This window comes from Adiantum capillus-veneris, chromosome 28 (assembly GCF_014529385.1).
Source record: "Adiantum capillus-veneris isolate H3 chromosome 28, ASM1452938v2, whole genome shotgun sequence".
NCBI lineage: Eukaryota > Viridiplantae > Streptophyta > Polypodiopsida > Polypodiales > Pteridaceae > Adiantum > Adiantum capillus-veneris.
The window spans coordinates 112965251-112980082 of NC_140958.1; the positions used below are offsets into that span (position 1 = coordinate 112965251).

Below are 14832 nucleotides of genomic sequence, written 5' to 3' on the forward strand. Positions count from 1 at the left end.
TGAAAAGCTTATCACCTACTCCAAGTTTGTGAGAAGGGAGGCCTACACCAACAACTCTTGGCTTTGTGATGTAAATCCAACCAAGAGCCAAGCTTCAATGCATGCTCATCTCCTCTACCATGCTAATTACTAAGCTAAGCTATGCTAATATGAGTGATTATGTGAGGAGATGTACATCTTTCTCATAAGACTACTCCTTCTTCCTCTCAATCTACCCTCATATCCCGCTAGCTCTCACCATCTTCGAAGGTGTGTGAGGTCTTGGGTGTGAGACCGTGAGGGAATTGATGTTGTGTTTAACAAGTGTTTTGCTTAGTGCTTGAAGTTTCCATCTTCATTGCACTAGCTAGTATTGAAGGAACACAAAGAATTGTATTGTAAAATGTCTCTCTTGATGGGAGAAACCATAATACAAAGCCTTTTGGAGGGGGGGACCGGCTCCATGTAAATCCGTCTGGTCCTCAAATATTGTAAATAGCTTAATTTCTCTCTCTTTTGAAGTATTGTTCATGCTATCTAACTAGGTGTTATACTTTTTGTTGCTCTCTCCACCTAAGCACTCTTGTTATTCTCATTAGGAATCTATCCTAATGAAATGCTCACTATGTTCATGCTATTTTCCGCTACACACAAGTTACTAGGCCATTAAATGATACATTAGAGCAGAAGGTTTCTCTTTTCTTGCTCAAGAAGGGAGGTCATCAAGCTAGCTATAAATGGTTGGTACTATTAATTGCATTTGAGTAAGTAGAATAGGGATTTTTCAGCCTTGCAATGTGTTTGCCTTCGTGCAGATAACGGGACATCACCGTCGAGAGCTATGGTCCTAATAGTGGAGTCCTACGGGGCTTGCCGATAGCTTAACCACTATTGAGCTGTTAGAAGCTTGACAGGAGCCAGTTGACAGGAGCCCGGGGCTGTTTTGGCGTTGAAGGACCCTCTCTTCTATTCCTTGCAATTAATGGTATTCGAGCCACGGGTACAATAGCTTGAGTGCTTTTTCTAAAGGGGTAAAGAGGAGTAGCAACTAGGGCTTGAAGTGCCAAAGTACACCTAAAAGTTGTTATAATGGCTGACAATAGTAAACCCTCTCACACACCCTATTAAACCCCCCCCCCCCCCCCCCCCCGCTGTCCCCTCCACAATAGTCACGATGCCGTGACTGACAATGCATGGGAAGGGGCCCTATGACGTGGCAAGACGACTTCCAACCTGCACCAAGAATAGTGCCAAATGGGATCACCCCAGTCTGTTGATCATTTTATGTTTCATGCTCACCGTCGTGTGAGCGCTGCAGTGCCCACTGCACGATCACTTCTTCTCCCAATCGCTGTTGCTTGTCTTCGCCATCTTTTTCTCTGTTCCCACTCATTATTTTGGCCGATTGTGGGCGGCCTTCCGATCTTGGGCAGCCACCCCTATGTTTAAAGCATTTCTTAGCACCACATGTTTGTCCCATAGCCCCAAGTCCAGCTTACTTAAGGAATCAACACAGCATTTTTCCCAACAACCCCTGACTAGCAATCACACCGTGAATTCTCTCCACCATGCCAATGGTTTACATAAGGCCACTTGCCTTTAAGGTGCAAGCATAATTGAAAGCATTTGGAGAAATCCCTTCCCTTCGGATCCCGTCCACAACCTATTATCAATCAAAGAATTCCCAGTGATGACACTCCAGATGGAAAGCCCTTTAAGAACTATTTGTGATTTCATAAAAGCATCACATTTAGCATACATATAAACCCGAACACCGCCAAGCACTTAGTTTGGCTTATCATTTGGCATACAAAATCAGGCAAGGCATTTCCCAAACACAACTCCTAGCCCACATACCAACCAACCCAGTGTCGGGCTCAAATTTAATTGCATCCCCATTAACTTTCCTGGCTCATGGATGTCCGAAACTGTAGAGAGAACTAAACCAGCCCTAAGTTGAGGTTTGGATGCCGATTTGAACCCTATAAAGGACACGATGTAGCCTGTTTTGAGCATTATCAATTAGACCCCTATTAAACTTGATTTAACTTTCCTAGCACACATCCCAAGGTGGATCCAAGAACAACATAATCGAACCCCGAAATACTTCTATTGCCCATATCTTCCTCCTTTGGACTCTGATTGACAAGCCATAAAGACAGGCATGGAAAGCATGTTGAGCACTACAATTTTGGCCTATTGAACCGCATTTTAGTAGCATCACTGCATCTTTGTCTGCAAACATCATACCTTATCTAATGGCCCTAGAACCCATAGCTAGCATACATTCCAATCATAACAAAATATTTCATAGATAATAAGATTGTCAAAACTCAAAACTGCATACAGATTTGTATCTTTAATCCCCGTGTACGCAAAGCAACACGACATCCATCCCTCTACACATCCTCTGGTATGTGCCAATCGTTATCTAAAACTGCAAGCAAAAACCTATAAACACATAACCACTGCCTTATTGTAAGCATACCATCTACAATGTGTGGCTTCATGCGAGCATACCCTCCTCCAAGATCATAGGGAAAACACAAAACCATAACCATCGTGAACACCACCTAGATCATATGGCATATAAATCAAATATATGTGGACCAAGGCATTGCCAAGCACGATATTTTTTGTGACAGCCCTTGGCTAACAATATAAGATCGAATATTTAAGCCCATATCAGCATGTTGGGTAGAGCCACATGCCTTCAAGATGCATGTGTAGGTGATTGTACTTGGACAGAAGCACTCACTTTGCATATGTTGAAAATAGCCTAGAGTTTTCTCACCCTGCTACTCTTGTGCAAATTCTACAATCAATGCACTCCAAGAGATGCCGCTCCAAAAAGTAAGCTCCTCAAGCACTTTATGTGCTTTCTCAAGTGCACCACATTTGGAATACATGCCAAGGCAGTGCGTATGTCATTTTTTCCAACAGCCCCTGGCTAACAATATCATCTCGTGAATTCTTTTGTCCATATCAGCATCTTGCATAATGCCTTCAAGACACAAGCGTAGGTGATTGCATTTGGAGAGCTGCCCTCTCTTTGCATCTGCTGAAAACAGCCTAGCGCTTCCTGGCCCTGCGTCTATTGGGCATATCCCACGATCAGAGCATTCAAAGAGACGTCATTCTGGACAGGAAGATCGTCGAGCACTTTTTGTGCTTTATGAAGTACACTGCATTTGGCATACATGTCGAGCAAGGTAGTGCCAAGCACGACGTTTTTTGTCAACAGCACTTGGCTAACAATATCAGCATGAATCCTACTACTTTGGTACAAAATCTTTTGCTTAGCACAATCTTTCTTGCTCTCCATTTTTGCTTATGTGGCCTTTATTGTTGATTGCAGAGAAAATAGATGTGTGTGGACCAAGGCATTCCTTTTTTTTGCAAAAGCCCTTTGCTAACAATATAAGATCAAATATTTAAGCACATATGAGCATGTTGGGTAGAGCCACATGCCTTCAAGATGCATGCATAAGTGATTGCATCTGGACGGAGGCCCTCACTTTGCATCTGCTGAAAATAGCCTAGAGCTTTCTCGTCCTGCTCCTCTTGTGCATATCCTACAACCAATGCATTCCAAGAGAAGTGGCTCCCAATAATAAGCTCCTGAAGCAATTTTTGTGCTTTCTCACGTGCACCAAAGTTTGGCATACATATGCCAAGGCAGTGCCAAGTACGTCATTTTTTTTCCAACAACCCTGCCTAACAATATCATCGTGAATTATTTTGCCCATATCAGCATCTTGCATAATCGCATTTGGAAGGCTGCCCTCGCGCTTCCTGGCCCTACATTTATTGGGCATATCCCGTGATCAGAGCATTCAAAGGGACGATATTCTAGACAGGAAGATCGTCAAGCACTTTTTGTGCTTTATGAAGTACACTGCATTTGGCATACATGTCGAGCAAGGCAGTGCCAAGCACGACGTTTTTTGTCAACAGCACTTGGTTAACAATATCATCATGAATCCTACTGCTTTGGTACAAAATCTTTTGCTTATCACAATCTTTCTTGCTCTCCATTTTTGCTTCTGTAGCCTTTATTGTTGATTGCTTGGCGGTTTTGTGAGAGAAAATAGATGTGTGTGGACCAAGGCGTTGCTTTTTTTGCCAAATCCCTTTGCTAACAATATAAGATCAAATATTTAAGCACATATCAGCATGTTGGGTAGAGCCACATGCCTTCAAGATGCATGAGTATTAGATTGCATCTGGAAAGAGGCCCTCACTTTGCATCCGCTAAAAATAGCCTAGAGCTTTCTCGTCCTGCTCCTTTTGTCCATATCCTACAATCAATGCATTCCAAGAGACGCGGCTCCCAATAATAAGCTCCTGAAGCAATTTTTGTGCTTTCTCAAGTGCACCACATTTGGCATACATGTGCCAAGGAGGTGCCAAGTACGTCATTTCTTTTCCAACAACCTCTGGCTAACAATATCATCGTGAATTCTTTTGCCCATATCAACATCTTTCATAATGCCACATGCCTTGAAGATACAAGCATAGGTGATTGCATTTGGAGAGTTGCCCTCTCTTTGCATCTGTTGAAAATAGCCCAGCGCTTCTTTGCCTCTATTGGGCATATCCCGCCATTAGAGTATTCCAAGAGATGATATTCCGAACAAGAAGCACGTCCATCACTGTTTGTGTTTTATGAAGTACACCGCAGTTGGCATACATGTCGAGCAAGGCAATGCCAACCATGACTTTTTATGTCAACAGCCTCTGACTAACAAGATCACCGTGAACTCTTTTGTCCATACCAACATCTTGCATGATGCGAGATGCCTTCAAGCTGCACGTGTACGTGATTGCATCCGGAGCTTGAGGCCCTCTCTTCGCATATGCTGAAAGCAGTCCAAAGGTCCCTGACCCTACCCCCGTTGGGCATATCCCACAATCAATGCACTCCACGAGACAAGATTCCGGAGAGGAAGCTAGTTTAACCATTGCTGATTCTCTCTCTCTTTCTCTTTCTCTCTGTCCTGTTGCAGTAGAAAACAGTCCAAAGCTTCTTGGCCCTGCCCCTGTTAGGCATATCCCGCAATCAATGTACTCCAAGAGACAAGATTTTGGACAGGAAGCTAGCTTTGTTCTCTCTCTCTCTCTCTCTCTCTCTCTCTCTCTCTCTCTCTCTACATATATATATATATATATATATATGTATGTATGTATGTATGTATGTATGTATGTATACTACGCCCACCTGATATGCTCTCTCTCCCCGGCTATGGTGTGCACTGACCAAAAAGATCATCATAAACTCTTTTGCCCATACCAACATCTTGCATGATGCGAGATGCCTTCAAGCTGCACGTGTAGGTGATTGCATCCGGAGCTAGAGGCTTTCAAGCTGCAGCAGAAAACACTCGAGAGCTTTGTGGTTGATTCTCCGTCGACCGAGCACACCCCTGCTTGTCCCAATCTAAGATCTTCAGTCCAATGCTGTAAGTATCATTTAGCTCTCTCTCTAATTCTTCAATCGGTGCATTCCATAAGACGACATCCCTCATAGTAAGATCGTCAAAGACTTGTTGGGCACTAACAGGAGCACCGCACTTGATATACATACCCACTATCACAAATATTAGCATGAATCCTACTGCCTCGGTACAAAACCTTCTGCTTAGCACAATCTCCAAATGAACTCACAAAAGAGAGGCTCGTTCTCTTGCTCTCCATTTTTGCTTTCGTAGCCTTTAATGCTACTTGCTTGGCGGTGTTGCGAGAGAAAACGGATGTGTGGACCCAAGGCATTGCCAAGCACGACATTTTTTGTGATAGCCCTTGGCTAACAATATAAGATCGAATATTTAAGCCCATATCAGCATGTTGGGTAGAGCCATATGCCTTCAAGATGCATGCGTAGGTGATTGTATTTGGAAAGAAGCACTCACTTTGCATCTGTTGAAAATAGCCTAGAGCTTTCTCACCCTGCTCCTCTTGTGCAAATTCTGCAATCAATGCATTCCAAGAGATGCCGCTCCAAAAAGTAAGCTCCTCAAGCACTTTATGTGCTTTCTCAAGCCTAAACCGTGTGCATATCCATCTCGTGCTTAATCAAAAGGAATTAGAAGAAACTGTCCAACCTTTGGAGCTTCATGAAACCCGTCAAACATATGCGGCTGCCAAAACCCATAACATATGCATACTCTAGAGAATTCACGTGACATAACGCCATAGCTTGGTCCCAATTCCATGCAACCATGTTGAATCTGCTTTAAAAAAATTATCGATCTACTTAGTTTGAACTTCATATTGAGCACGTGGCACTTGTATTCGTTGCAAAACATGGAAACCTATCCTGAATCAAGAGAAAGCTGTCGGTAATTGGGAATGGAATTTGTCTCTTTGCATGCACACAACAGCAACTGCTTCCTTTTGCTGGCAACCATAAGATCCGTGACACAATCAGTATTAAGGGGAATACAATAAAAAAACCATATCGTGCATATTCTTTGAAAAAGTTAGCAAGCATCTTTTGAAAGTTTTGGTTGCTTTCCCACATCAAATGATGATCCAGCTCACCGTCTTCACCCTCTCTAACTTTAAGATTTTGATGCGCTGGTCACTGGTATCACATTCCCACATCATCCACTTCGACATATGGAAGCTCAACAATATTCTCTGCATCTATAAATTTTGGCACATCACTCACACATATAGATTGTCTATGCATAAATCCTTTGTTTGATCTTCTTCAAAGATGTCAATGCCTTTTGGAAGCCCATCCTCCCTTTGTAAAACCTACCCCCTTCTAAATAGGCATTCCCATCATAAGAGATATCACCACATATTGAGTCACATGTACGTAAACCACATAGGAAAGCATCAATGATGCCATCCTTATCATGTTCAGCAATATCATTACATTCATGCACTTCCTCCACATTATACATAGGCTCTTGCTCGTGTTCATATGTATCAAATGGTACATCTTGTGCAAATTTCCACATCATGACAAGCATCTTCTTCATATTCAAAGACTCTTCGCATACATGTATACAGTCCACATGCATAGTGTCCCTCTGTGAGTTGATCATGGAACAATCAACATCTTTATTAAAAGCTTCACCTAGGTCGCTAATGGCACTACCATTAGCTATAGGTACTTCTAAAAAATATGCATTACTTTCAATTTTTGGACCTTCAATTTGTGCAACACCTCTCAAGTATCTTACTCTACTGCTAATTTTACACAAACCTATTCTAAAATTCTTCTTGGTTTGGTGCCTGGTTATCATCGTATTCCCTTTTCCTTGTCATATATTCATTTTTAGTTTGCAAAAGTGCTTCTTTACTTGGATCATCTGGATCACATCGATTAGCTTTGTGTTTCTCTGAAATTTTTGTATTCCCTTCAATTTCTGCTATTGATGGTCCTTCATCATAATTAATATCCCAAAGTGCATTATTGTGTAAGATAAAATCTGAACGAATGCCATTTACCATAATTCGCTTTAATTACGTCTTTATCTTTAGCATAAATTAATTGCTCATCTTCTAGTAGACATGCATTGACCACAGCTTCTAGCTTGGCCCTAGCAAATCCTTGAAGACTCACATAGCTTGACATCTTCTCAAACAATACATTACATGTTTCTTCTAGAGCATCCTTTGTATGAAGAAGAGACTCCTCCAAATGGGAGTCTAAAAAACGTACACTTACTTGAAAAACGGCCTCTTTAAAAGTCTGCCAACAATCCCCATATGCTTTGAATAGCCCCTACATGTACTTATACAAATCCAAACTTACCATCTCTTGAAACGCCATGATTATACGATCATCAGGTACACCTCTGAGTCTCATCTCGAACTTGTAAAAAGAAAGATATTCCTCTGTATTCTTCCCATCAAAAACACCCTTAGATTTTGCAAAGTTGATACAGATGATTGATAAATTATTAATCAATGACGACGAGTCCACCCAAAAAGAAGTAGTGGGAGCAGCACTTGACCGAGTATAGAGTTTGTTGTATTTCTTTAGAGAAGTTCACTATTTTTATGTGTTGTAAAATCCATCGTATCGAGAGTTGAGAGAGATAGAGACAAAAACAAGAAGAAAATTGCAACACAGATCCAACCCCAACCCTGAATACATTCAATTGTCCAATTTATGTACAAAGTGCAATCAAGACCGACCCTCGATAATCACCAAAAAAACCTAGCTAGCGGCAAAATCCTGAGCATCGACAACAAACATGTTGAATATCCATTGCTTGGCCCCCAATTGATCATAAATTCGGTTCTTGCTCGTCACATGCTCAAGCCATCGTTGGCGGCATGCACTCGAGCTCGCAATGATCACAAGTTGGCCCTATACCAAGCACTGGAATCCATCCCTTTGCACCTATGATCGCTCAAACCCTTCCACTGTTGTTATGTCTTCATATAATCTTGCCCTGAAAGGCAATAATCCCAATGTCAAGCAAGACTGAATAAACCGGTCCTTTAGCCCTCCTCCTATGCTCTATCAGGAATAAAACACTCCCACTGCTCTTCTCCCATGCCCTAATCCCTCCATCTTTATTTGCCTCTCTGGACTCCCTTCAAGCTATTCCCACCCACGGTTCTTGTTCTTTGATGATGCCCAAGGAGAGCTCAAACTCTAGTTCTTTTTGCCTCCCAACTCTGCTCCCTCTACCTGAGTACCCTTTCGCTTGCCTTCTTTACAGCCTTGAAGCTCCAGAGAGAGAGAGAGAGAGAGAGAGAGAGAGAGAGAGAGATTACTCTGTTTTGGAGAGCTTGCGAGAGAGAGAGAGAGAGAGAGAGAGAGAGCTTACTTCGGATTGCCTCTGTCCTTGTCGAAGTCTCCCGAGAGAGAGAGCTTCGAGATCTCCTTCTTGCCAAAACCGCCCCTCCTCAGCCGTCTCCCCTTCTTCTATCTGCTTGTCTCCTCTTTGCCTCCCTCTCCTTCCCTTGATTGACTCCTCGCTCTTCCCTTCCAGCTCTCCCACGCTCATGCCAAGCCAAGAACTTCCCCATGCATGCCGATTCTTCTCCTCCTCGTTCTATGCCAAGCTTTAGGTCTCGCTTCCCTTGCATGCCCCGTCTTCTCTTTCCCACCCCCTCTTTCCCCTCCACGACAGTCGCCCTGGCATGGGAAGGGGCGTGGCAGGCCGACTTCCAACCTCCACAAATAGGCCGGGAACAGTGCCGAATGGGATCTCCCCAGCCTGTTGATCGTTTTACGTTCCATGATTGCCATCATACGAGCGCTACAGTGCCCACTGCGAGCACTTCTTCTCCCCATCGTTCCTCGCTGCTGCTCGTCTTCGCCATTCTTTCCTCGTTTCCCCTGTTCAAAGCATTGCACGTGTTTGTCCCATAGCCCCAAGGCCAAGTCCTTTAGCTGCCACCACAGAATGTTCAAAAGGCTACCCTGAAGAAGGCTACAGATAAACGCAAGTGCAAACACTAACGACCATGCAACATCTAGAATTCAAAATATGCCAAAATTCAATGAAAGGGGAGGAGGATGTAGATAGCGGGAACTACCTCTATAGAAGCTCTAGTACATAGTCGGATTACCAATAGTAGTGGTAATTACTATTGGGAAGTAACTGCACAATGCACAGCCGGTCAAAACTGAGCACCGAAAAGTACAACCCGTTACTTTCATTTTGGGGTTTGTCACTTTGCCGTCACTTCGTTATATTTGTCGGGTTGTTGCTCTAGTTGGCAGTCGAACTTTGTTGTACTCTATTGTAATCGAACACTAACTGTTATTTCAGTTGTACTCTTGGCTTCACTATCTGAATATAGCAGTTCTAGTATCTTGTTGTTCAGCATCTGACTCTACTCTTTCAATTTAGCTGTCTATCGGGTTTCCTTATGTTCATCTTAAGTTTGATCATGTTCGTTCTATCTGATTTGATGTAACATCTGACTCTAAAGTTCTAACCTGGAACAGCTGTCAAGTGATCAACTCATTCCAGCAAGATTAGGCAATGCCCTGCCTCTGTTGCAACAAATATTATGTACCTAGCCTGTAGTGAGTGGAGGAGATATGTCATGATTATTGCAATATTCATTCCGAGTTTTGGCAATAATGAGAGCTACAATTTTGGGTGTTGAGTTGGGCATCGTCTATTGGCTTGCAGAATGTCAACTACGCCGTTGACATTTTGAAGGCTAACCTATCATGCATCCAAAATCTCTGCAGGTTTATTGAGTCCAGTAATGAGGTCCGAATGGACAGCCAGGATAGCCTGCCCCCGACCTTGACGGTGCAAGCTAATGCCTTGATTATGTTCACAACCTCAAATAGATATCAAGTCCAAGCTTTAAAAAATTACAACAAAAGGAAAGCCTCAATTTAATTCTTTTTGTAAAGAAGGGACAAAAGAGCCTATAGCAGGATGGAAGATGGTCTACAAAGTCGAAGGAGTTCTTAAACATATGTAAGTGGTGGTGCCATGATGACGTTGCTACCTTCCCTGGCTTTAAGCTTGGGGGCTCCGATATACTTAAATCCCGGGTTAATCATATTGCCTTATCAACTGGAGATACTTACTTTGCAATGGGCTTTAAGAAAATGTTAAAGGACACCTGCTATAAAGATGGAGACGATTGAGTCTATAGAACACATGCAAAAATTTGTGATAGTGGGATGCTTGAGACAAAATAACTATGAAAACGAGTTAGTTAGGGGGGATGCAAAATGCAAAATCATATTAAGCCATTGACGAGCTTTTTTTCGCACATGTTGCCTCTTGGAAAGCACTTATTGCATAGTATATTCACAGCATGGCCAAGGGAAAGGAAGTAAAGAATTAGTTGTTCTCATCATATGGATACATGTAAGACTTTGTGACAAACTATTAGAATAAAGTCATTTGTTGCCATCATTTGATTACCCACCATTTTGATCATGTAATGGTCCTCCACTTTGCTCTCCTCTTTAAGTACTATATATGCCACGCATATCTACCAAGCGAAGGGAACGAGGGAATTGTTACAAGGTTTTTGCTACAAACAGAAGCAATCACCCAACATACTATAACCCCAAACCTAACACTAACACTAAAAGTCCTCCATAATAACAAAAAGGAGGGTGCATCATTCCATGATTACTCTAATTGGAGAGAGTAGGCCCTACCAATTTTGTTTGGGGGTTGAATTAGGGGTATCTTTTAAGATACCCTTTTTGACATGAAAAGAAAAGTCGATTGACGCATGCAAAGAGATCAAGGGGAAAGAGAAAGATGACAGGTGGCAACGTAGAGGGAGAGAGAGAGATATATATATATATCTTTGTTGTTAATTGAATCGTCTTGCAGGTGGAATGCGCAAGGAAATGATGGATGCATCTGTGTGTCAGTCGTGTCGCTGAGCCGCTTGGAACAGAGACATGGTGCGCTGCGATGCTGTATGAGGGTCACGAGCTGTCTATCGTTGGAGGGTCATGATGCATGTGCGCAGTGCTATGTTAACAGTTGAGGGGGAGGTTTGGTTTTCACGAGGGCAGGTAATGGAGGCATGCAGTGTTGTAGCTAGACATGGAGATGAGATAAAGATACAATGATGGTCACAACAACTGTATGGGCAAGCAGAAAGAGAGAGAAAGAGTGATGCCATCTCTGGACGAGAGAGCGGCAATAGTTGGGATGGGGAGGCTACGCAATGAGCATGATGGGACAGGGGTTGTGATTTTGCTTTCGAAATCACGAATTCTCTCTCTCTGATGGGCCGGCATCTCTCTCTCTTTTGCAGGCAAGGCAACTGTTGCAGTCAATGCCATCTCTCTCTCTCTCTCTCTCTCTCTCTCTCTCTCTCTCTCTCTGGATTGCGATCGAGCAAGGCCCTCCCCTGTCATCTTCCTTGCTGCCCCTCCTGCACGACTAGCTTTTGGTGGAGCCTCGAAAATCTTGGGAAGTAGCGTTTATGAAATTGCTTTTGGAGCCCTACTTATTCAACAACAAGTTGCTTAGAGAAGTGGGAGCTAGACTGTGAGTGCTTGAGCTGAGAGGGGGGTCAAGGCTATATCCAATCTTTGCTGCCGAGCTTGAGGGTGAAAACTGTGAGAGGTTTTTTGGGGTGAAGATGAAGATATCGCCACAAGATAACTGGTGTTGTATGCGCAAGAGGAACAGGGAAAATGGGAGAGTTTATACTTTTGGCAATACAATGAAAGGGAATCTTTGCGTTTAATTAATGAGTAACTTGTAGAATCGATCGAGTAGGAGACCCTATAAACTTGTCTAATTGGAGAGAATAGAGCCCTCTCCCCACACTTGTCTACGACAATGTGGTGTGTAATACTCACTTGCAGTATAAACTTGTGATTCTTAGAAAGGTTATCAAATATATACTCAAAACTGATCGTTACACTTTTCACTTACATTCCTTGTATTTGCAAGGAGGGGGACATTGCATTTTGTTGGATGTTTACCAAATTGGTCAAGTACCTTTGAAATATAAACATGTTACTGTGTAGCCTGATATAAGATACACAGAGAGCCCTTGCAGAGTAAGGGCAGTAGATCAAGCATCATGAGGTGTGAAAAACATACAAAGGCTTTTGTTGAATTGTTACCAAATTGGTCAAAGTACCTTTAACATTAAAGATGTTACAGAATTCCTTGTGTAGCTTGATATATTATATACACAAGACGCCCTTGCGATTATGCACGGAAGATGAAGCATCATGAGGAGTAAACCCTTTTGTCAAGATGACTAGCCCAAACTGAGGTTCTATGCAAGAGATGCCAAAAAAATGCATCAATTGGAGCCAGAATGCAAATGTGCCCTGTGGTAATCCCTGCTCATCGATCGAAGCAATTTTCCACCTGAAACAAATACTACTGAATCTGTTATTTCTTGACCCTCGAACCCATTCCACAGGCACGGGTCACCACCAGTTTCGCAACAGTTTTGACACAAGACATCCAAAGCAAAACAAACTCTTCTTTCAGCAACCAAAATGTAACCGTACAGATGCAATCTTCAAGAACACATACACCACGGAACAGACTGCCAATCGGCTATATAGGACCACTTCGACTATCAACAGAATTTCGCCTGCCCTGCTAATGTCACCAGATTTTGAGAATTTGCCCACAATCGAATACGAGAGAGGGCCTCGGAGAGCAATAGATCCCCTGCACCTAGAGACTGTTGAATGCTTTGCTGATAAGTATTTCTAGAACATCTGTACCCATGAAATCACGAAGCCCACAAAAACTGTCAGATGAACCGCCGGTATAATGCTAGCCAAAAACCGAAATTGAGCAAAAAAGACTGAGAATTTACCTTCACAACAATGACCTCACAATTTCTACTACAATAGTCATATTTATTGCAACTCTTACTACACAGATGACTGGGATAACTCTGCCATTAAAAGCCATTGACAGAGGCCAAAGCCATCCACATTTCTCACCTAAACAATTCATAAACCATAGAAGGTCGTCGTTGAATTGCTGGCATGTTGAGCTTGACATGCAAACTTGAGCACAAATGCAAGAGTGTCCATACAGTTTATCGGGAAAAAAAGGTTAATATTTTTGTCCTGATAGTTTTGTTAATATGGCCTCTGTATATATAAATAGGTAAAAGACTTCCCTTGCCCTTGCAGCATATGAAGAAAACAATAGCCTACACAAGGTCACCTTGCGCCGATCAGAACCCTCCCCAGTGTAGCTGTTGCCTTGATCCAGCTCTTTGATAAGGATAAATAGCAGTAGCCCTCTCCCTACCATAGCATATGAAGAAAACAATAGCCTGCGTAAAGTCATCTTGCGCTGACAAGAATCGTCCCCAGTGAAGACGTTGCCTTGATCCAGCCCTTTGATAAGAATAAATAGCAGTTGCCCTCTCCCTACCATATGTACAAGTTCCTGCAGATGCAGCAAAAAAATTGATACCATACTCCGCCATATTTGCTAAAAGAAAATCATCCTGTAGACACCGCCTACAAGCTTCCAAGCACCTCCTGCCATCATGAGCCAAAACATGGCCCATAGAGCACCAAGCACAGCCATTGTCAGAAAACTGGGACTTTTCACAACCATCCTTCCTCCTGTGTAAGACAGGGAGCTGACAAAGGTCCCTCTTTTCGCAAAGGAGCAAGTCACACAAGGTAAGGATGTATCCTCTTTCAAGCAGGAGCATTTGACAGCAACAGCCCTAATGTCTACAGTACTGGCAAGAACACTTATTGACCCCATCTTTGGCGACACATCTGCCGCAGACGCTGGTAAGATCGGAAGCGACTCCAGACAATTCAATATGGCACCCAAGGCCTTGGAAGTTCCCCTTGAATCAAAAATCTTCATAGATGCATCCTTGGTTGCTTCAGGCTTGAGGACCTTTGCTTCAGAGTTATTGCTGTCCTGCAAGTTTTGAGAGCCAGCAGCACTGTAAGAAGTAACCTTGTTCACAATTGACCTAGCAGTATTCGCATCCTCTGTCAAACATTCACTATTGGTAGCATCCATTTTATAAGACGGCATCCGGTCCTCACTTGCCCCAGGAGAACTTAAACCTAAACTCTGCAGATTCTCCTCAGCAAGGTCAGAGAAAGATGTGAATGCATCTAAGAACTGTTCATCTTGCTCTGTTTTCTCACTTAAGGCCACCTTCGAGCACTCAGCCTGTACAAGGCTTGTAGGCAGCCGTCCCCCTGAATATTCGGCATTGAAGGACTCTTTTTCTTCTGGACTGAAAGAGCTAAACTGCTCAAAAAACTGTAGAACATCACTATAGTCCAACTCATTACCCCCCACGCTGCAGTTGTTGCACGGCGTTCCATACATGCCTGGTACAAAACACACAGAACAACATTCAATGAAACGGTCATTTCTAGAAGAAGAAAACAAGAACCTTAATTATTCC

The 14832-nt window shown here is 42.9% G+C and overlaps 1 protein-coding gene and 1 long non-coding RNA gene across 4 annotated transcripts in view; both read right to left on the reverse strand.

The window, feature by feature from the left end:
* Positions 1 to 8072: 8072 nt before the first annotated feature.
* LOC147421114 (uncharacterized) lies at positions 8073 to 9776 on the reverse strand. Its single transcript, XR_015186969.1, has 2 exons — positions 8778 to 9776; positions 8073 to 8396 (listed from the first exon to the last, which is right to left on the reverse strand). It is a non-coding gene; the product is annotated as an uncharacterized LOC147421114 (long non-coding RNA).
* A 3483-nt stretch (positions 9777 to 13259) lies between these two features.
* Positions 13260 to 14832, reverse strand: part of LOC147421115 (uncharacterized) — a 36293-nt gene continuing 34720 nt past the window's right edge. For 2 of the 3 annotated variants that reach the window (XM_086504014.1, XM_086504013.1), the window contains one exon: positions 13703 to 14755. In XM_086504014.1, coding sequence (XP_086360140.1) covers positions 13881 to 14755 — 875 coding nt within the window. In that variant the 3' untranslated portion in view covers positions 13703 to 13880. The other variant, XM_086504015.1, reaches the window with a different exon arrangement.